Here is a 23,264-nt window from a genome sequence, read left to right as displayed (position 1 = left end):
TATCCTGGAATTTGCTCCTGTAGACCAGACTGGCCTGAAATTCAGTGATCCGCCTACCTCTGCTTCCTGAGTGCTGGGATTAAAGGCATGTGCCACTAAGCCCTGCTGTAATTCATAATTTGTATTTTTATTTATGTACACGTGCATGTGAGTGCAGTGACTGCAGAAGCCAGAAGAGGGCCCAGTCCCCTGGAGCTGGAGTGACAGGCAGTTGAGTTGCCTGATGTAGAAGAGCCACAAGCACTCTTTTTAAAGATTTATTTATTATGAATACAGTGTTCTTCCTGCATCTATCCCTGCAGGCCAGAAGAGGGCACCAGATCTCTTAAAAATCCAAAGCCCTAATCACTCCAGTAAGATAATTTTAAGAATTGGGAAGCCCAGAGCTAGCTTGATGGAATGGAGGATTGGTCCCTGGCATTCAGACAATGACTGATCCAGTGACTTAAATTCTGTTGTCAGTTGTGAGGTGTGAGGTTTATAAAAACTCCCTGGCCCAGTAGACCATGTAGGACAAAACGATAAATTGCAGTTTGAGACTTAGAACTTCTTACCATGTGAATATTTTGCTGGATTACACTGGAGACAGGAGGACTACTGAAGATTGTTGCACTGGATTGTTAATTTAAAAAAAAGATTTACCATTTATGCATGTATGTATGTATGTATGTATGTATTTTGTATACTGTGTTCTATCTGCATGTATCCCAGCAGGCCAGAAGAGGGCACCAGATCGCTTAACCTCTGAGCCATCTCTCCAGCCCTGTGGTCTGTAATTCTTTCTGGTTAGTTGGAGCTCCAGAAACATATTAGCCTGGGAGGTCTGTATAGTTTTAAATAAGTTGTTTTTTGTTTTGTTTTGATACAGGGTTTCACTGTGTAGTCCTGGCGGTCCCGAGACTTACTTTGTAGACTAGGCTAGCCTCCAACTCACAGAGATCTGTCTGCCTCTGCCTCCCAAGTGTTAAGTAAGATTTTGAAGCTAAATATTCTAAAGCGTGCAGTTTGTGGAGAGCGTTCTTTTATGTATTTGAACAGTTGTGTGTGTGTGTGTGTGAGCACAGTGGCTAGCTTCATACATGCACCTTACACCTACCTAGACTGCTCCTCAGAGACATTCTGATCAGTTCTTTGTATTTCCTGGAGCTAGTTTTGAATACATAGCCTGTCATGTAAGCATGCATTTTTAAATAGCCAAATGTCACATCAAGCTCACAGATTTTTCACTATGCCTTTTCTCTTTTTACAGGAATTTTTCATGATACTCTTTGGAATTATGGAGTTGGGAGAAGAAATATTTGTCATATGGGGCCAAATTAATACTCATTTTGCAGCCTTTTATTCAATTTTTAAGCTTCTAGTCAGGGTTATAGTTAAGAAAAAAAGAACAAATTATTGTTTCTCCCAATTTCCACTTCTTTTTTTTTAAAAAATATTTATTTATCATGTGTACAATATTTTATCTGTGTGTATGTCTGAAGGCCAGCAGGGGCACCAGACCTCATTACAGATGGTTGTGAGCCACCATGTGGTTGCCGGGAATTGAACTCAGGACCTTTGGAAGAGCAGGCAATGCTCTTAACCACTGAGCCATCTTTCCAGCCCTCCACTTCTTCTTCTTTTTGTTTTGTTTTTTTTTTTTGTTTTTTTGAGACAGGGTTTCTCTGTAGCTTTGGAGCCTGTCCTGGAACTATCTCTTGAAGACCAGGCTGGCCCCGAACTCACAGAGATCCACCTGCCTCTGCCTCCCAAGTGCTGGGATTAAAGGCGTGCGCCACCACCGCCTAGCACCACTTATCTTTTTTTAATGGAACAAATGTATGTGGGAGCTAGTGATGATGAATTAAGATGAAAACTGAAAATATGCTCCTTCCTATAGAAGAAAAGTAATCGCTTCAGAACAACGTGCCTGAATTACTCACATATGTGCATGTGTGCACATATACATACATGAAACAGAGTGGGAAAATGCCAAAGGATAATTTAAAAATGGTTTGTGCTTAGCTTAATGTAGCCAGTATCTTCTGAACTCATCTGGTGATCTAATGGAAGGTACCTTATACTTTGGAATCCATCTCACAGATTGGCGGTGAGAATTAAATGCAATGATGCATTAATGGTAAAGAAAAACATCTATGCTAATATGTGTCAGTCACTAGTAAGACCAAACATTGATTTAGTAGAGCAGCTGAGAGTGCATTCCTGAGGATGAGCTGTGCTGATCAAAGATATTCTTGTTACTAGATTTTAAGGTAAAAGACTAAGATAGAAGATGCTAACTTAGGTTCTATGGGGACCCTTGTTGGTTACCAAATGTTTCTGAGCTACAGTAGTAGAATCCAGTATTTTGAGAATTTTTTTTTTGGTCTGAACATTGAAATAACAAAAACAAATGTCCCTGTGCATAGGGACCTCTGAATAATTTGTGTCCTAAGCATGTGGGGGAACTTTGAAATGAAAAGAGCATCTTTTCACTCCCAGCCCTGCTATGCCCTTTACCACTACTCCAGTACCATCTCTGCTTCCAGCTATTTTGAGGCCTGAGGCAGGAGGATTACAAATTCAAAGCTTTTCTGGGTTACAGAGTGAGTTCAAAGCTTACAAAAAGAATTAGACAAGTCTTGGCAACTTATGGAAACCCTATCTCAAATAAAAAAGGGCTGGGGACATAGCTCAGTGGTACAGTGCTTGCCTGGCTAGCATGTACAAAGGCTGAGGTTTAATGCCCAGTACTAGGAAAACAAAACCAAGCATTATTGCTTATCTCTGAAGCAGCAACTCTCTGCCCAAGCATGTAATCAGTACTGATGCAGGGGTAGGAACAGGGTGAAGAAGGCAGAAGCATTGTCCTGGATCCCGGACAAAGAAATTTAAATCCAAGAAGACAGGGTAAATAGAAAGTTTAAACATGTCTAACCAAAGTATAACCATTTCTTTTCTTCTAACAGAGGCAAGGATAGTGTAGTTTCTGAACTGAATGATGGCAGCATTACAGAATGACAAAGGTGAGCCAAGCTTGAGAGACATTCACTTAATACATTTCTCTCCCTTTTCCCTTCTATCTATCCTTTCTTTCAAAGGGGAATTCTGGTCCCATGTTTTCTGTTCACTTTGTTCACATTACTTAGAAACAGTTCTTAGAAACACTTAGTGGTTAAGAGCACTTGCTGCTCCAGGGGACTCAGGGGTGCTTCCCAGCACCCACATTAGGCGGTTACAGCTCCAAAGGACTGGATGCCTTTTGGCTGTCATGGGCACCTGCATGTACAAAGTTTACATACATTTACACAAATAGAAAAACCTTTAACACAGCCATGCTCAGGAATGTATGAATTCACAGGGAGAAAAATGCATCCAAGTATTCATAATATGAAGTTAAATATGCTGAATGCCACTATAGAAGTACAAAGTGTTATAGATGCTCAGAAGAAATAGGTTATCACTTATACCTGGTGGGATTAGTATAATTTTCATAGAGGAGATGGCATCAGACTAGGCCTTGGGAATTCTATTGTATTTTGTTTAGTTCAGAGATATTCCTATATGTATTTTGATCAGTTAAAATTAGAAAATAGATTTTTTTTTATTTTTTAAAAGAAATTTATTTACTATATATACTCGCCAGGAGATGGCGCCAGATCTCTTTACAGATGGTTGTGAGCCACCATGTGGTTGCTGGGAATTGAACTCAGGACCTCTGGAAGAGCAGCCAGTGCTCTTAACCTCTGAGCCATCTCTCCAGCCCCAGAAAATAGATTTTTTAAAAAAAGATTAAACCTTGAGTCATTTCTAAATCCTCAATAGTTTTTTTAAAAAGCTTATTTTCATGGAGTTAAAAATGGGACTATTTAAAAAAAATTTACACTTGAATAATTCACCTTCCTACATGGTTGTATTAATCATTTTGAATTGATGGTACAAAACCTGGTGTATGTTAGAACCAACTAATCTTGTCAAAAGTCTGGGTCTCACTCTAAACTGTTTTAAAAATAGTCTCAGGGCTAGCGAATGATTATGCAGGGAGGGACTGAGAAATCTGGATTTGTTAAAAGCTTCTTTCTTCTAATGCTGACCTGACTACTTTATAGGCAGTTGTTTGGCAATCTCGGTTAGACACTTATTTCCTAAACTTCATTTGATCATATTTCCTCAGAATATGAAAAGGGAACAAAGAAAAACTTTGCTCCACCTACACAAAAGTCACATAGTATGAAACAGCTTAATTCATGGAAGGAGGACATCCTGGAGACCAGTTCTCAAGAGGCAGAGGCCAAGCCAAGCAGGCCAAAAGCCAGCTCAAAGAAGGAGCAGAAGAAAGCCACAGAGCAAGGTTCAGGCGGGGACCAGGAGAACAAGCCGGCTGAGAAGAAAGGAAAGGTGCGCATCGCACTCTGATAGGACAGTCCTTCCTGTTTTGTAACAGATAAGCTAGATAAACAGAATCTTTCTCTGTTGGGGGTAGGAGGCCACTTGTTCATTCCCAGCTGCCCAGACCACAAAATAATCACTCAGAAACTATATTATTTGCAATACTGTTTGACCAATAGTTTAAGCATATTTCTAGCTAGCTCTTATAACTTAAATTAACCCATTTCTATTATTCTGTGCACTACCACATGACTGTGGCTTTCGGGCAAGATTCCAGCATGTCTGAGGCTACATGGCTTATCACTACTACACCTTCTTTCTCCCAGCATTCAGTTTAGTTTTTCCACCTAGTTTACTCTGCCCTATCACAGGCCAAAGCAGTTTCTTTATTCATTAACCAATAAAAGCAACACATATACAGAAGAATTTCCCACATCAGGGATTTGTGTGTGTGTGTGTGTGTGTGTGTGTGTGTGTGTGTTTGGGGGTGTTACTGAGGAATGAACCCAAGACCCCATGTGTGCTAGACAAGCAGTTTTCCTTCCTTACCCTTGTCTCTGCAGGAAAAACCAACTCTTACCAATGCAGAATTTGAGGAGATTTTCCAGATTGTACTACAGAAGTCCCTGCAGGAGTACTTGGGTATGGTGTGGTGTGAAGAGAAAAGGGGATAGTGACTGTCATCTAAAGGGTACTATAAGTTTGACAGCTTCTTTCTCTCCCATCTGAGAAAATATTTTATTTTTTGAGACAGGGTTTCTCTGTGTAGCTTTGGAGCCTGTCCTAGAATTTGTTTAAGTGTACACACAGGTTCATGTGTGTCTGTGCTAATGTATGTAAGTGAACATGTGTACATGTACAGATGCATGTGTCTGCTCATGTGGACTGAGGCTGGAAGTCAGTCTTAGTTGTCATTCCTCAGGCTCTATCTACCTTGTTTTTTGAGACTGTCACTCACTAGCCTGGGGCCCAGCCACTTCCTCTAGTCTAGCAGCTGGGCGTCTCAGGAATCTGCTTTCCCAGGCACCTTAGTGCTGGGATTACAAGTGCATGCCCCCACACTGGATTTGTTTTGTTTTGATTCTACATGGGTTACATGGGTTATGAGGCTTGTTCTCAGGTCTTCCTACTTGTGAGGCAAACACCTTATCGACTGAGTGATCTCCCCAGCCCTTGGTTTGATTTTTTTTTTTAGAACAAAAAGGTCTGGTATAAGCCGGGTGGTGGTGGCTCACGCCTTTAATCCCAGCACTCGGGAGGCAGAGGCAGGCGGATCTCTGTGAGTTCGAGACCAGCCTGGTCTACAAGAGCTAGTGCCAGGACAGGCTCCAAAGCCACAGAGAAACCCTGTCTCGAAAAACAACAAAAAAAAAAGGGTCTGGTATATAGGTTCAGGGGCCTTTTCTATAAGGTAATGTGATTAAGGAGAATGGTCTCATGTAAGCTTTTTGTAGGTGTAGAAGTTTGAGGAGAAATAAGGTAAAATATGGTATATGTACACAATAAAATCCCTTGGCTGTTGTGGAATGAGGCTGGTCAATATGGAAAGGCTTGCATAAAGATACAGATCTTAGTTTTTCTTGAGTTTAGTGATTTCAAGTTCTATCATATGACAAAATACCAAAGGTAGACTCTTCGAAGCACAAAGGTAAGATATTTGAATGGAATGCTGTGGTTGTGAAATGCTAGAGCACTTGTTTTCCTTTGTCTCTTCTCTGCTTGTAATACTTTGTTTTGGAAGGGCTGGGGTCTGGACTTAATTTTGCAGAGACTTCCTGTGTCCAACCCATGACACCTACCAAGTCAGACAAAGAATCAGGAGTTGCTCCTTCTGCCACTGAGAATGAAAATGCTGATGGGTAAGTTTATCCCAGAGGGACAAATTGAACACAGGGTGGACATGAGACTGGTAAATGGTGACCCATCTTCCTGTCTATTTGGTCATCTGTTATACTCACATTGATTTCTCTTAGCTCAGGAAAGATGCCTGTTAGAGTTAGGAAATGGGCAAGGAGTTGGATAAAATGACCTCAGGAGACCATAGGAGACCTGGGATTTGTATGTGTCCTTTGGGAATTGAACCGTGTTCCTAGTGCATGCTAAGTATGTGCTCTACCACTGAGCTGCATCTCCCAATCCAATTGAGAATTCCTGTTTTACTATTAGCCCCTGGAATCTCTTTCAAAGAATTTGAGTGGCAACTATCTCTTTGAAAATTTTTATTTAAACAATATCATTTCAGGGAGAAGGTAATAGTGCCTGGTACTCCAAAGATGGCATCTTCTCTAGAAGAGGAAGTGAACTCTGAGATAAAGACATCTAAGCCAGGCCAGCTGGTTACTGAACCCTCTAAGAAGAAATTTAATAGACTTTCTTTAAGCAAAAGAAAGAAGAAAGCTGGCAAGTATCATTATATGACCTTTAAAAAGATTTTCTGTTTATGTGTATGTATGTATGTCTGTGTAAATGTGTACCATGTATATAGGGGTACATAGAAAAGCCAGAAGAGGATGTTGGATCCCCTGCAGGTGGAGTTATAGGTGGTTGTAAGTTGCCCAGAGTGGGCCCTTGGAGCCAAACTGGGGTCCTCTCTCTAGCTCCCAGATATCCTTTACATTTTAAAAGATGTTATTTATTATTAATGGAGAGCAACTATGGTGTATATGTGGAGGTCAGAGAACACATTTTGGGTGTCAGTTCTCTCTTTCCACTGCAGCTTCTGGGGTGGCCATCTTGCTAGCCCAAGTCAGTTGTCATTGAAACCTGGTACAAGTACTTATCAAGAAATCAGAGGATGGGATAGTGGGCAGGGTACAATTTTTCTGCCTCTGGCTTGGAGCTTTCTGGTGATTTTTTCACTGTTTTTTATTGCCAACAGAGATCTGCTTATCTCCCTACCTCACAATGTTTTCTTTTTCCAGAAGATGAGAAAATGGAGACAATCCAAGATGGACGTGAGTGCAGTCTGAAAGACAAGCAGAAGACAATGTCTCAGGACCATTCTCAGATCCGCGGCCAGAAAGAAGAGGAAGGTGGTTTTGGTGAGCTCAGCTGAATGTGGAAAGCTCAAGATGGAGGAGATAACTAGGGTCTAAAAGGAAACCTCGAGGACTGTAATTATCTTTCACAGTCTGAGAAGATAAGGAAAGAGGAAGAAATAGGAAGATCTCATCTCTTTGGTTGTTTATCCACACAGTTCACACTCTTCCTGGTGTTTCAGGTGGTGTCCAGGAAGAAAACTAATGTGTGACCGCAAGAGTAAATAGAACAGTTAGAAGGTTGTGTAACAATGCCAGGCAGTGAGAGAATTTCATGAAAGAGAGAGCACCCCATCTTTTCAAATGCAACCACAGAGAAGCCAGAGGATGAGGATTTGAACGTGTTCAAATATATCCCAATTAGTAAGCTATCAGGGTCTCAGTTATGGCTGCAGTATGGGTTAGTCAAGGTGACTGGCAAGCTGTCGTTGTTCAAGTATTTGCCTTGCAAGCCTGAGGATCTGTGACAGATTCCCTAGCACTCACATAATGGCACACTTATGTAGTCCTAGTCCCAGAGAGGTGAGATAGGAGAGTCCCTGGGGCTTGCTGGCCAGATAGTCAGAACTAATCAGTGCACACCAGGTACAGTAACAGAAAAAAATCCCAAAATATTTTTTGATTTGTTTTTTTTTGAGTCAGGGTTTTTCTGTGTAGCTCTGACTGTCTTGGAACTCACTCTGTAGACTAGGCTGGCTTTGAATTTACAGAAATCCACCTGCCTCCTAAATGAATGTTGGGATTAAAGGTGTGTGTCCCCAATGCCTAGCTTTAAAACTTCTTTTAAAGGTGGAGAAGCAATTAAAAAAAAAAAAGACAGTCAAGGGACTGGAGAGATGGCTCAGAGGTTAAGAGCACTAGTTGCTCTTCCAGAGGTCCTGCCTTTGCCTCCTGAGAGCTGGGATTAAAGGCATGCACCACCACTGCCCAGCCATAGTTTAATTTTAATATGTGTGTACATATGTATATTCATGTTGTATTTATTCATGTGTGTACAGGAACATGCTCATTCATATGTGCATGTAGGCCAGAGGCAACCTCAGCTGTTGTTCCTCAGGAGTTACCTGTCATTTTTTTGAGACATGGGCTCTCATTAGCCTGGAGCTCCCAAAGTAGGCTTAGGTTGGCAGGCCAATGAGCCCTAGGAATCCATCTGCCCCTGTCTCCTCAGTGCTGATTACAAATAGTTGCCCCTGTGCCCAGAATTTAATAAAACTTTAGGTTACAGTTTGTATGTGTGTGTGTGTCTGTGTATACATGCTCTTGACATGTGTGGAGGTCACAGACTACTTGCAAGAGTTGGTCTCTCTTTCTACCATGTGGAATGGATCTCAGGGATCAAACTTAGATCATCAGGCTTGGAGGTTTGCTGATGCTGAGTTGTCTCACCAGCCCTGTGCTCCTTTTCTTTTTACATGGATTCTGGAGATTGAACTTGCAAAGAAAAGTATTTTACTGACTGAGTCATTTCCCCCCCATCCCTGTATTTACATATTTTTTTTTTTAATCCTAAAAGCATAAATTGGCTGGCATATACTCAGAGAGACACTCTAGAAAGACTATGCAAGCACCAGCTCGGTAGTAAACATGGACTTGATGCAATTGCCTGGTAAAGGAGGAGCTGGAAGTGCGATCTTTTCAGGCAGTCAGCTTGTGTAGGGCTTAAATCACCCAAAGGAAAGATCTTAATAGATTTTTTTCTCAAAAGGAGAACTAAGAAGTTTGTTCTGTTTCTTACAGTTGCTGAGGAGAGGAGAGCTTTCCTGGTCTAGGATGTAGAAAGAGACCGACTATCGTAAATACAATCTGTAATACTTGTGGTGAAGAAAAAGAACATCATGTCACGAAAGGAAACAGTGGAGCCCTAAGTAAGATCAGGCCAGCCAGGGAAAGCATTCTGTAGGAAACTGTTTGAGCTAAAACCTGAAAAGTGCCTTGTGGAGGTAGGAGAAAGTTTTAGGTAAGATAGGATTTGATATATTCTGATTGGAGTTCTGAGATCAGCGGTAGGAGGTATTGGGAGTAGCTTTGGTAAAATGGAAAGAGACAGGCAATGACTCAATAAATAAAAATAAAATTGTACCACACTTTTTCTTTTGAGTCATCAACCAGCTCCTAAATCATGGAGGCTTATAATTAGTTTTGAATGTTTGGTCTAGCTTAGGCTCTTTTCTGGCTATCTCTTTTAACTTAAATTAACCTGTTTATTTACATTTTGCCTTGGGGCTTTTTACCTTTATTTCCTTCTGTATATCTTACTTTCACTGCTTGTGTCTGTTTGGCTGGCATCTGGCTGGCCCCAGGCATTTCCCTCATTCTCTACTCCTGTCTAGAGCCTAGATTTCTCCTATTTATTCTCTCTGCTCCACAGCCCTGCCTAGAGAAAGGATAGGCCTTGGCCATTCAGCTTTTTATTAGACCAATCAGGTGCCTTAGGCGGGCAAAGTGAAACAAATACATCTTTATAATTAAACACACACCCTTACAAACAAATTAAACAAATGCGACATAAACAAATGTAACACATCTTTACCTAGTTAAAACAATATTCCACAATAGAGATAGGCAGTAACTCAATAAAAGAAAATACCATAGACAAGAGAGATGGTTCAGCACTTGCAGAGGACCTGAGTGTGATTCTCAGCACCCAGGTCAGGTCGCTCACAACCACTCATAATTTTAGCTGTAGGGGATCTGATGCCCTCTTCTGCCCTTCATGGGCATCTACTCTCATGTGCAAACACACAAATGCATACATGTACACAGATATATAAGTATAAAAATAAAATCTTTGAAAGGAAAATAGTATGTAGTAAGAATTTTATCCCAAGGGCAGTGAGAAGCCATTGGTGGGCTGTATCCAGGTGAATGACATCTTAAAATAAATGTTTGAAGGTGATCAAGTATGAAGGAGGACAAATCCATTAATAAATGAATGCCAGTATCAGAATGTATAGTGGCAGCTTGGATTAGGACGATGAAAACAGAGATAGAAATGTATGATTTTATAATATTTTAGAGATAAAATCATAAGAACTAGGTAATGATTAATAATTGGCAGAGTATGAGGGAGAAAAATATCAAAAAAGATTGTCTCTGTCACAATCAGTTACGACAGAGGAAATGGGAACGGAGCAGAAGATACCTTGGGAGAATTTTTAAAAGATTTATTTATTTATTATGTATTACAACATTCTACCTCCATGTATGCCCACATGCCAGAGGAGGGTGCCAGATCTCATTACAGATGGTTGTGAGCCACCATGTGGTTGCTGGGAATTGAACTCAGGACCTTTGGAAGAGCAGCCAGTGCTCTTAATTACTGAGCCATCTCTCCAGCCCCCTGTGGAAGAATATTAAACATTCTTTTTTTTTAAATATTTATTTATTTATTATGTATACAATATTCTGTCTGTGTGTATGCCTGCAGGCCAGTAGAGGGCACCAGACCTCATTACAGATGGTTGTGAGCCACCATGTGGTTGCCGGGAATTGAACTCAGGACCTTTGGAAGAGCAGGCAATGCTCTTAACCTCTGAGCCATCTCTCCAGCCCCCTAAACATTCTTGTTTGAGTGCAAAACTTTGAGACCCGAATGAGCCATCTAAATAGAGTTAGGCCTGGGAGAGAAGCTCAGTGGGGAAACTTGTGCTCAGCATGTACACGGTGCTGGGCTTTGTCCTCAGCACCACAAAAATTAATCAGTGCAGTATAGTTTTATCATATGATAATACTATACAGGTGTATACAAGACATAACACAGGTGTCAAAGAGCAAAGTGGCACTTAATTCATAATAGAAGCCAAAAGTATACGATTGTGTATTGTCAGGTATGAAAAATAGATTTCAGAACTGTGGGGTACGTGAGCTCGGGTTAGGGGAAAGTGTGGTGTGAGAAGAGAAAACCTTTGGCTGAGCTTTGGAACCCTGACTTTTTGAGACTAGATGGGGAACAAAAAGAAGTGAGTGAAGGAAACTGAGAAGGAGACTGCCAGGAAGATGACAGGACATAGGAGATGAGGTATCCCAGGGGACAGGGAGCTAGCCTTTCAGGAATGAGCAGTCAACCGGAGCGCTCTGAATGGGTGCTAATTACACAGTCACCACCACCATGCAGCCACACACTTGCACGTGGTGAGCAGCAAACAGGATCCCCCCCTCTCATTTTATTAGTTCTTTGAGAATTTTATAATCTATTTTTATCATATTCACTCTTCCCTCAACACCTCCCGATCCACACCCACTTTCCTTCCCTCACAACCTTTTGTTCTCTCTGGGCTTTTGAAACTTGTCAAGTGCAGAAAACTGCCCGTGCTCTCTTGGGTGTGTGGCTTTCCACAGGAGTGTAGACAGTTTTCTTTAAGATTGAGGCTCTTTTTCTAGTCTTGCCAGGTCACCTCTGTAAATACCTGACCATTAGGGGCAATTGTATTGGTGATTTTTGTTTGTTTGTTTGGTTGGTTTTGCTTTTTTTTTTTTTTTTTTAGGCAAACACTCAACTGACAGCTTCACTGCAGCCCCAGCAACTGTCATTTCTAATGAACATACCATGCCCAACTAGAATTTTTTTTGTCTAGGTTTTTTTTTTTTTTTTTTTTTTTTTTTCAAGACAGGGTTTCTCTGTAGCTTTGGAGCCTGTCCTGGCACTAGCTCTTGTAGACCAGGCTGGCCTTGAACTCAAAGAGATCCGACTGCCTCTGCCTCCAGGGTGCTGGGATTAAAGGCGTGTACCACCACCGCCCAGCCATTGTCTAGTTTTAAATTTTATTTTATGTGTGTGGATATTTTGCCTGCATGTGTGTCTGTGCACTGTGACCATGCCTGGTGCCGACAAAGACCAGAAGAGGTCAACTCTTCTTGAACTGTAGTTATAGATAATTGTGAGCCACCATTGTTGGTGCTGGGAATTGAACCCAGACCCTCTGGAAAAATAAGTGCTCATAACCACTGAGCCATTTCTCCAGCCTCCAGTATTTTGTTTTTGGATAAAATACTTAAGAAATGATTCATACATAGTATAGTGATGTTTTGAAAGGACCCAAATGTAAGTCTAAGCAATAATTTTGTGGGATATGATTAGACATGGGTGAGGTATATCCCTGCATTTGAAGATGTTTTAAGGTAAAAATTGGCAGTAGGCAAAAATTTAACACAGCAAACTTACAGGTGAAACATTGTTTGATGATACTAAATCTTTTTTGTTTATATGTATGTGTGCATGTGTGTGCTCGTGTGGGTGTGCATGCGTGTGGGCTAGAGATGAACCTTAGGTGTCTTCCTCAGTCACACTCTACCTAATATTCTGAGATAAGGTCTCTCACTGACCCTGGACATCACTGATTCAGTGAGGCTGATTGGCCAATGGACTCCAGGGATCCTGCCGTTATCTTTCTAGCACTGGGCTTAAAGATGTTCACTACTGTACCTAGATGTCACATGACCTGGAGATCAAACTCAGGTCCTCCTGGTTTTGGAGTGGATGGGACAGCCCGGTGGTGGGCTGGAGACTGAGATGAAGCAAGAGCTGCAGGACTCTTTCAGCAAGCGAGGTGGAGAGGACAGGGCAGTCAGAGGCTATCTGGACATATGACTCAGAGGCTGTGTGTGCTGTCTGACGTGACTGGCTGGGTCATGCAGAAGTGGGAGTAGGCTACTGAGGAGGTGTATGGAACAGGGCCAAGAAACCAGTGGGGTGCTTGTGAGGCAGTCCTGTGACGCAGGATGCCACCGTCTTTGCAAGGAGACAATAGGGCGAGATAGTACCTAGTGGAGGACACCTCAGAGACAGAGGGTTTCTGCGGGAGAAAGGCGTAGTGCCGGTGGGAGTAAAGATGATCGCCCTATCTTCTACCTGGAGAGATGTGGGGAGTGTGAGAAGGAACAGACTCCACTTAGCCATCTGATGCTGCGGTTGAGTGGGGCAGTATCGTTAGTGTCCAGGTATCAGGATGGAGATAGAGTACCGTGGAGATGGCTCGGTCAGGAAAGTGCTTGACGATCAAGCGTGAGGTTCTGAGTTTGAGCCTTTATTAAAACACACATGAAAAAGCAAGGTGCAGTGACATGTGCTTGTAAGCCTAGTGCGTAGGGAGCAGAGGCAGGAAGATCCCTGTCAGAATCAGGTTCAGAGAGATCCTGCCTTATAAATAAGGTGAAGGGGGCCAGAGAGATGTCTTAGTGGTTAAGAGGGTTTACTGCTCTTGTAGAGGACTTGAGTCCAGTTCAGAGCATCCAGGAGGTGTCTTACGACTGACTCTAACTTCATCTCCAGAGGATCCAATGGCCATGCCTTTCTCCATGAGGATCCATGAGCACCGCACTCCCCCCCCCCCACTCCTACGTTAACACAATTAAAAGTAAAAATAAAATGTTACGAGGCATGGTGGTATATGCTTTTAGCTGGGGCACTTGGGAGGCAGATGCACTGTGAGCTTGAGGCCAGGCAGCTACACAGTGAAACCTTGCCTCACCCACCCTGCCCAAATAATAAGCAAGGAAAACTTCTTTGCTTCATGTGCATCTGTGTACATGCATGAACACACATACACTCATAAACCCCAAATCACATACCCCCAAAATAATAAGATGGGGTACAATAGGGGAAGATGCTGATCATCAACTTCTGACCTCTCTTTCTACACATGCTCGTGCACACACACATGCATGTACACACACACACGTGCGCACATGCACACACACTCACACTGGCTTGATGATGTGTGAATAACTGTTTCTCAAGTTTGTGAAGTTTCATAGAACATATTGGAACCTTGAGTAGATATAAGTGGAGGTTTGAAAAGTAATGAATAAAAGGAAGCCATGGCCTTTGTGAGGGGCAGAGTAAATGGCTAAGAGAAGGGTGCTGGACCCAGACTTGTGTCTTGTGGAGGAGAATGAACTTAGGGCATTGGTCCTAAAGGATGCAACTTGGTCATTTTTTTAAAGATTTATTTTATTTTTAATAATGTTTATGTATGTGTGTCTGTATGTGGATTCATGCACATAAGTGCAGTGCCTTTTGAGGTCAATGAGGAAGTAGAACCCTGTGCTGTCTGTTTTTCTGTCAACTTGACACACGTAGAATTACCAGAGAGGAGGGAACCTAATTTGAGTAATGCTTCTATAAGATATGCTGCAGGCAAGTCTGCCTGTAGGGCATTTTCTCAATTAGTGAGTGATGGGGGGAGGGGGGCGACTCATTGTCAGTGGTGCCAACCCTGGGCTTGTGGTCTTGGGTTCTATAAGAAAGCAGGCTGAGCAAGCCATAATAAGCAAGACAGTAAGCAGCACCCCTCCATGGTTTCTGCATTAGCTCCTGCCTCCAGGTTCCAACCTGTTTGAGTTCTTCTAATGACTTCCTTTCATGATAAGCTGTGATATGGAAGCATAAGCTAGATAAGCCATTCTTCCCCATGTTGTTTTGGTCACGGTGTTTCAACACAGCAATAGTAACCATGACTAAGACAATCCCTTAGGGGTGGAGTTACATGCAGTTGTGAGATGCCCTAGGTGGGTGGATGCTGGGAACTGAACTGGGGTCCTCTGTAAGGGTAGTATGTGCTCTGATCTTAATCACTGAGATATCTTTTTTTTTAATTTATATTTTTTAAGGATTTTTATGATTTAACTTTATTTTATGTGCGTTGGTGTAAAGGTGTAAGATCCCATGGAACTGATTTACAGACAGTTGTGAGCTGCCATGTGGGTGCTGGGAATTGAACCTGAATCCTCTGGAAGAGCAGTCAATTGCTCTTAACTGCTAGGCCATCTCTCCAGCCCTCATCATTGATGATATCTGTTCAGCCTTACAGACTTGTAATTTGATGACAGAAAGATAAATAGTTGAGATTTGGGTAAGAATTACAATTCAGATACTGTGCACAGAAGAGGTGCTGATCTGTATTTAGGGAATGTTAATGTGATGTCAGAGTTAGACCCAGGGTCTCTTACTGGTCTGGAATTTACCAAATAGCCTAGGCTAGTTAGCTAGTGAGCCCTAGGGATTCGCCTATCTCTGTCTCCCCACTGCCACGGTAACAAGCACCCATCACTGTGCCCAGCATTTTTACATGGGTAGTGTGAGTGTGTTGATCTAACTCAGTTCTCCTGCTTTCAAGGAAGCAGTTTCCTAGCCCCAAGCTTTCTGTATCTTTGTGATAACAAGGATGGATTCCTGAGGCTTTGCAAAAATTAAGAAAGTATTCTACAGAACACTGAGGTACACTTCCAGCCCTAAGGCAACCTTAATTTTTTTTTTAAGTTTTAATATTGTGTATATGAGTGTCAGAGTGTGGGGTTGTGCACATGAGCAAATGCCTATGGAGGCCCGAAGGGAGTGTCAGATCTCCGGGAGGGGAAGTTGAGGCATTTGTGAGCTGTCCCTGTGGGTGCTGGGAACGAAACACTGGGAAAACAGTCCATGCTCTGAACTGCTGGGCTACAGCAGCCTTTCTCTTTGGTGTCGGTACAGGAAGAACATCACTTGTGCCTGGTAGGGAGAGATTACAGTGTAAAGGCTTGAATTCTAAGACCAGCTCTGCCACCAAGTTAGGCTGTCTTCCCTGAGCTCTCACTCTGCTGCTTTAATTCAGACTTGACTAATTATTATGGCTGAGACACGATTCAGGGGCCACAGAGAAAGTTATATTGAATTTAGTTGGACTGAAGAAGGAAGAACTTTTTTTGTCTTACTTTAGTTTCTCTCCTGTCACAGGCCAGTGTCTCATCTGGGTCCAGTGTTCCTTTCCAAAGTGTGAGAAATGGAGACAGCTACGTGGAGACATTGATCCCTCAGTGCTCCCAGATAATTGGTCTTGTGACCAGAATCCAGGTACAAAGGAAGGGAAATGTCCCCTCCCCCCAGTTTTTATTGCTTTTCCCTTTCTTCAGCATGTTTCCTTTCATTTAGGTACAACTTAGATGTAGCTGTCATTGAGGGATCTTTGTGGGGACTAGGAGGGAGGATCTTCCTGTTCTGTGGGAGGAAGGCAAAGGTAGCCTGGGAATCTTTATGTGTACACCGAGTGAATTCCATGTATGTCAGCCTTGCCTGATTGTACCAGTGCCTCCTGGAATGTTGGTGTTGGATTGTGGGTAGAGAGGGATATATGGCATGTGGGAAGAAGCAAGTAAGAGAGACCCAATGATTTTAGCATTCATTCTAGAATGTTTGAAATGGTTTGGACAGATTATGACCATCTTGTCCAGTGTACTTATTTTACAGATGAGAAAGCCTCTTAGAGAAACAACCCCACACTGCTCCGCAGAGGGGGCAGAGTCACTCTGGGATGTGAGCAGGAATCTGTTTTGGGAGGCAGCACTCCTCTTGGCTCTAGCTGCATTTCCTCTATGGGGTTTCTATTCTCTCCCGCCTGCAGCCCGTACCACTTCCCTTTGCCCTCTCTATGGGCTCCATCCTAGTTACACCCTTTGGGCCTCTCATTTCTACAGTCTCCTCTCTTGGCAGACCTGAATTATAATCGCTGTGATATTCCCGAGGAGACCTGGACAGGGTGTGAGAGCGATGTGGCCTATGCCTCCTACATTCCAGGATCCATCATCTGGGCCAAGCAACATGGTTACCCCTGGTAGGGCACCATAACAGAGAACATCTTTCCTGAACTTGGGAGTGGTAGAGTCATGAAAGGATATGGCAATCTTGTCATGGATGTGGTACCTTCATTAGAAAGAGCATCAGTGAGGGGGAAAGACAGAGGACTGGGCTGGAAGACTTTGGAAGACTCTATGTTCCTGGGTGGAAGTGAGATCTCTGGAAAAATGGGTCTGATGATGCTGCCATGAGTGAAAAAAAGGGAGGACCTAAAGCAATTTCTTGTTTCCGTTTTGCTTTGTTTTTGAAACAATGCTGGCCTTGAGCTTGCCTAAGCTTCCCTAGTGCTGGGATTGTAAGCCATCTGCCACCAAGCCCTGCTTCAAGATATCTAAAAAGTTGAGATGTGAGAGGCATGTGAAGTAAAGAGAAGGTTAGCCTTTTTCTGGTTCTGTCCACAGGCTTGCTAGGATGACTGAGCTCCCTTGTAGTCATTTGGTAGTGAGCACCAGCAGGGACTAATGGAGTATAGCTTTTGGGTCTTTTACAAAGCATCTTGCTCTTTTCCACATGTGCATGATGGTGAGGTGTGTTCTGATCGTAACCCCTTTCTCTCCATTCCATTCCTCGTCCCCAGGTGGCCAGGCATGATAGAACCTGATCCTGACCTAGGGGAGTATTTTCTTTTTGCATCTCATCTTGACTCCCTGCCGGTGAGTTTCCTGGTTTTGGTCCGAGCAGCGGCATAGCCACCCTTACATATTTAGAGTTAGATTTGTCTAGTAGACACGTGGAAGCAGACACTTAAGAGTGACAGATATGGAGGAAGATCGACACATAGAGAAATGAACTTGTATTGAGATCCATTTGCTGCCTAGGAGGGCATCTTTGTTTTGTCCAGTATGTGTTTCCTGGGATCCCTGAGGTCAGAGTAGAGAAACAGTGAAGTGAACAGGGTAGGTGAGCCAGCGCTCAGGGAGGATATGAACTCCAGCATCTTCCCTGTGACTTCCCACTTCCATATTTCTCTATCATTCTGACAAGGGAAAAGCAGAGAGAAGGGCAGGAATTCAAGTCTTATCTTTTGTTACAGTCCAAGTACCATGTGACATATTTTGGAGAAACAGTTTCTCGTGCGTGGATTTCAGTCAGCATGCTGAAGAACTTCCAGGAACTGTCCCTGGAGTTATCCAAAGTGGTGAGCAAACTTTGGGTATCTGTTGTGATACAGGGAACAGTTTTTTTTTTTTTTTTTTTTTTTTTTTTTTTTTTAAGAGAAGGTCTCATATCCCAGGCTGGCCTGGAATTCACTATGTAGTCAAGAATGACCTCGAACTTCTGATCCTCCTATTCCAGCCTCCTAAATCCTGGGATTATGGGTAAGCTTGCAGGTGTTAGCTGCACCTGTTTGCTTGCAGGTGTTAACTACATCTGTTCTACATGCAGGTGTTAACTGCACCTGTTCTGCTTGTAGGTGTTAGCTACATCTGTTCTGCATGCAGGTGTTAACTGCACCTGTTCTGCTTGTAGGTGTTAGCTGCATCGGTTCTGCATGCAGGTATTAGCAAGATCCCTGGACACTGCAGCATCTTCTACCCTATGTTTTTCCCTCTTCTAGTTGTGACAACCAAATAATTGTCTCCAAACCTTGTCTTTAGTTTTCTCTAACTGAGAAGCACGTATAATCCCTGTAATCATTTTGGGTTTAATTAACTCAACGAGATGACCTTTGGAATTGTGGAGCTTAAAGAAGAGATGTTTGTTGTATGCCTCCTATTCAACTGAACTACGAGCATTACACTGTGGGTTCAGAGGAACTTGTGAGAAGCTGAAAAGCGAAGTCACCTGAATGTGGGTCTTCTTTTCCTTCAAATTCCTGTGTGATCCACTGTGGAGAGGGCACCGAAATGTCAGAGGTTTCCTGGGAAGGAGAGTATTGTTTCTGAGCCCCAAAAGATTAAGAACGGAGTGTCCTGTCAGTACCCAGAACTGACAACTAAGCACCCATAGCTAAGATAATGTCTAAGTCAGGTGTGGTGATTCACATTTATAATTCAGCATGTAGGAAGCGGAGGCTAGGGAGTTGCTGTGAGTTTGAGGCCAATAGGCTATAGTGAGTGCCAGGCCAGACTGAGCTACAGTGTGTGATCCTGTCTCAGAAAAAAAAAAAAAAGAGATAATGTCTGGTGGGTAGTGATATACTGTGGTCACTCTTCTAATATTATTATTGATTATTTTTTAAAAAATATTTATTTTTTTTTAATTGTGGTATGTGCAATGCATGCATGTCCAAAGCTTCTGATCCCCCGAGGCTGGAGTTTAGATGGTTGTTAGTTGCCTGATGTGGAAGCTGAGAACTTAACTTTGGTCCTCTGGAAGAGCAATATTTAACTGCTGAGCCAGGGCTCCAGCCCTAAGTTGAAGAATTTCAAGAATTACTAGTTATTTGAGAATTTCTATGTTGACTATTTTTAAGATGTATATTTATTATGAATTCTAACCTTCTATTTTAGAAAAAATGCAGGAACAAGGACTACAGCCAGAAACTGGAGGCAGCCATAACGATGGCTCACGAGGCAGAACAGATCAATATTCAGGTGGGCGAGTGCTCAGCCCACATGCTGGGTCCCATTGGACCCAAAGGGAGCCCACTCCTCCTGTTGCTGCACAACAGGGAACTGGTGGCCTTCCCCATTGCAGCTCTTGTCTTAGAGCTCACCCTTTCCTTATCCCTGATCCCTAGCCAAGCCACTTCTTTCCCCATCCTTGGACAGGAGTGTCTTCTCTCAGCCCAAACCGTTTTTCTCTCAAATTCCTCTGGAAGGAGCAGGGGTGGGGTAGAGAATAACGTGAATTTCTCTTTCCTAGTTACTTCCTCCATCATGAATAAACTAGAAAAGAGGTTATAATTAATCTCCATTAAAAGTTCAGATAAAGCTAATGTAATATTTCAAGTGAAAGTGGATTGGAAAATGAATGCAGATTTTGTCATAACTGGAATCTAGAAGATAGGGCAAATGCTGGGCCTGGGAGGGTGGTGGGTGACACTGTTATCTCTTGGTTTCCCAGGAGCGGGTTAACTTGTTTGGTTTCCTGAGTCGGTACAATGGATCTGACAGTACTGGGGAAGGGAAAGGTAGGAGTGTAGGGGTGGGAGGGTGGAGAGCCCCCTTCTCCCCACAGGTCCAAGCCTGCATTGTCCACTCCATTCCAGATTCTCTAGTGGGAGGTCTTGTGACTGTATCCGGACGGATGGGTGAGGAGAGGGTGTATACGCAGTGATGGGTGGGACCACTCCGAGGATTCAGAGGCAGAGCTGGAAGATGGATTTTCTGAAATCATCTATCTCCACTTCACCTACTGCATCTTGGACACATAGTCTGTCCTTTCCCTCTTCTAGATCTGGCACTCTGTGAGTCCAACAGCCCCGAGTCTTGTCTGGAGAAAGAGAAGGACTCAGAGGAGAAGAAGGAGGAGAAAGAAGAGAAGAAAGTAAAGCTTTAGATACTGGTTCAGAGGACATTCTTGTGACATTTCTCATGGGGTTCCTGAAGGGATGTGATCCCTTTGAATCCAGCCTCGGGCACTGACCCTGGCCTCACCCTGAGGATCTCCATGACGGGAAACTTTCCTTCCTCATTGTGGGACTCCTTGATCACAATCTCAGTTTGTGCTGTGTTTCTTTGGTCCTTCATGTAATTTCAGGAAACCTCTAGTTGCCTTTCCCACTCCTTTCTTCTGTGTGGAATGTCACCCATTTTCTTAGCCTCACTTTGAAACACAAATTTCACTTTCTCTTTTAGTTTACCTTTTTTTTTTTTTGGTAAAAAAATTTTTGTTGGGCGTATGAATGCATTCCCGAGAACAATTTGAGGGAGTTGGTTCTCTTTTTCTACCTCGTGAGTCCCTCCAGTTGAATTCAAGTTATCAGGCCTGGAGCCACTGAGCCATCTCACAGTCTTTAGTTTATCTCTCCCTGCCCCAGCTTTATTTCCTTGTTCTTATGCATTCAGTCTTTGCATTGAGAATACAAAGGTGACCACATAATTTCTCTGTCCTGCTGTATATTTAAATTGCACCAGGCTGCAATCAAACCTCATCTGGTTTTCTGAAGCCCACTATTATTATCTAGCCCTCCTCTACACAAAAGAGAGTGTGTGCAGGTGCATGTGCATGTAGGTGCGCACACATGTATGTGCAAATGCACGTGGAGGTCACAGGTCAATCTCAGGTGTCATCTTCAAGCCCCAAGGATGCACCTGTGTTCATGTCCCTGGTGCTGGGATTACAAATGTGCCCCATCACACACATCTTTTTTTTTTTTTTTTTGAGACAGGGTTCTCTGTGAAATAGTCCTGGGTCCTGGAACTCACTCTGTAGATCAGGCTGGCCTCGTGCTCAACACGCAGCTTTTTTATGTGTGTTCTGGAGATTGAACTCAGTTCTTCGTGTTGGCATGGGAATCACATGACTAAATGCCTCCTTGGTTTTTAGAAAGAGTTTTGTGTTTCAATTTATCTTTTTTCTGTTCTTTCCCTATTGAAGAACCCAACTTTGCCTAGACCCAAGCCAGCTACAATACAGACCAAAAAAAACAAGTCAAGAGGTAAGGAAGACAGCCAGAAAGGGGCAAGTCCCTGTAGCACGATTAATAAAAACCTAGAGACAGATATTGGGGTTCAACCTGAAGGTCAGAAAAGCAAAACAGATAGCAGCTTGTTCTTACCTCAGTCTGAAATGGCAATCCTGCCTCCAAGAATCCTCAGAATGAGTCTGACTGAGAGTTGTCTCCTCCCATTTTATATTTCTCTCTAGTTCTGGGATTAAAATTATGAACCACTACTGCCTGGTTTCTGTGGCAAACTAGAGTGGCTACTGGGATTAAAGGTGTGTGTCACCACTGCCTGGTCTTTAAGGCTGACCAGGGTGGCTGTTTTACTCTCTGATCTTCAGGCAACCTTTATTTATTAAAATACATATGAAATATCACTACAAGTCCCACAGGTAGGGAGGGTAGAAGTCAAGAGCAAGTGTTTTCCAGCAGCTGCGCTGGTCACCAAGGTTGATTTCTTGGAGAAGGGTGTTCTGAGGAGAACAATAGTGGGGAGAAAACCCTGGGGCAGCAATGTCAAGATGGGTAGAACCGGAAGCCGCAGAGGAAGCCTGCTAGACGGAGAGTGGGCCAGAGATGTGAACAAGGCAGAAGCTAAATGCATGGCCACCATCTTCCTTACTAAGATATCAACACATTTTCTTTTCGCTTGGGCCTGGGGCTTATATAGGCCTAGCAGGAGGACGAGATGGGACTCCAAAAGAGAAAACTGTGAAGAAGTCTCCAGGCAATGAGTCGACAGTCCCTCCTGGACCCATATTGGGAGGGAAAGAAGAACAGGGGAATTCAGACCTGGACCATCCAGGTATGGCTCAGAGACTTGAAGGCCGAGGGGACTAAAGTCCTTGTCTGTATCTCTCCTCCCTGGGTTATTTCTGAGCAGTTCTACAACTCTTCATGTGTTTGTGTTGCAGTAGGAGGATTGTGATGCTGAGACTGGCCTGTGTTATATATGAGTTCGGGATTAGCTTGGGCTACAGAGTGGGACTCTTTCAAAAATACCAAAAGAAGAAAGAGGAGAAGGAGGATAAATGAAATTCTGAATGAAAGATTGAACCTAGAACATTCTTTATAAACTTAATTTTGGTCGGTTATAGTATGGAAGGCCGTTAATCCCAGCACTCAAGAGGCAGAGGCCGGCAGCTCTCTGAGTTCCAGGCCATGATGTTCTGCTACACCTTTCAGTGGTCCCATGACTAGATGTTTGGCATTTTACACTGAGCCATTTGTGTGAATGCATGTGTGCACGCCATGGTGCAGATCTCTCCTTTTGGGAGTCAGTTCTACCTTTCTACCATGTAGGTTTCTTTTCTTTTCTCTTCTTCCCTCTTTCTTTCTTTCTTTCTTTCTTTATTTTTTTCTTTCTTTCTTTCAGGGGGGGACAGGGTCTCACTATATAGCCCTAGCTGACCAGGAACTCATTGTGTAGACCAGGCTGACCTTGAACTCAGAGAGATACCTGTGCCTTGCCTTTGCCTCCTGAGTGCTAGGATTAAAAGGAATGTGTTAGCACTGCCCACCTTGAGAATTTCATACAGTGTACTTTGGTCGTGTTCATCCTTCGACTTCTCCTGTATCTACACTCTTCCTCCTTCTCTTCCTAACCTCACAAACATGAGTTTTCTTCTTCCCCTCACCCCATCAATTTCAGTTAGCTAGTCTTGGGAGTGGGGCCTGGCTTGGAGTGTGGTTGACT

At 43.1% G+C, this 23,264-nt stretch overlaps 1 protein-coding gene across 1 annotated transcript in view; it reads left to right on the top strand.

Annotated features, from left to right (window-relative positions):
* Zcwpw1 (zinc finger CW-type and PWWP domain containing 1) overlaps window positions 1-23,264 on the top strand; it is a 29,865-nt gene that overhangs the window by 5,055 nt on the left and 1,546 nt on the right. Inside the window, exons 2-16 of the mRNA XM_041648909.1 lie at window positions 2,949-3,005; window positions 4,154-4,377; window positions 4,932-5,010; window positions 6,137-6,227; window positions 6,611-6,768; window positions 7,290-7,409; window positions 16,120-16,236; window positions 16,873-16,993; window positions 17,594-17,669; window positions 18,050-18,154; window positions 19,470-19,553; window positions 20,026-20,092; window positions 20,357-20,448; window positions 21,502-21,562; window positions 22,239-22,373. Coding sequence (XP_041504843.1) covers window positions 2,978-3,005; window positions 4,154-4,377; window positions 4,932-5,010; window positions 6,137-6,227; window positions 6,611-6,768; window positions 7,290-7,409; window positions 16,120-16,236; window positions 16,873-16,993; window positions 17,594-17,669; window positions 18,050-18,154; window positions 19,470-19,553; window positions 20,026-20,092; window positions 20,357-20,448; window positions 21,502-21,562; window positions 22,239-22,373 — 1,558 coding nt within the window. The 5' untranslated portion in view covers window positions 2,949-2,977. The remainder of the gene's footprint in view (window positions 1-2,948; window positions 3,006-4,153; window positions 4,378-4,931; window positions 5,011-6,136; window positions 6,228-6,610; window positions 6,769-7,289; window positions 7,410-16,119; window positions 16,237-16,872; window positions 16,994-17,593; window positions 17,670-18,049; window positions 18,155-19,469; window positions 19,554-20,025; window positions 20,093-20,356; window positions 20,449-21,501; window positions 21,563-22,238; window positions 22,374-23,264) is intronic.

Source organism: Microtus oregoni, unplaced genomic scaffold, assembly GCF_018167655.1.
Source record: "Microtus oregoni isolate MIOR12 unplaced genomic scaffold, Mior012 000003F_ref0000135, whole genome shotgun sequence".
Taxonomy (NCBI): Eukaryota; Metazoa; Chordata; class Mammalia; order Rodentia; family Cricetidae; genus Microtus; species Microtus oregoni.
The sequence above is the reverse complement of the archived record's forward strand: the minus strand, read 5'-3'. Positions and strand labels throughout refer to the sequence as shown.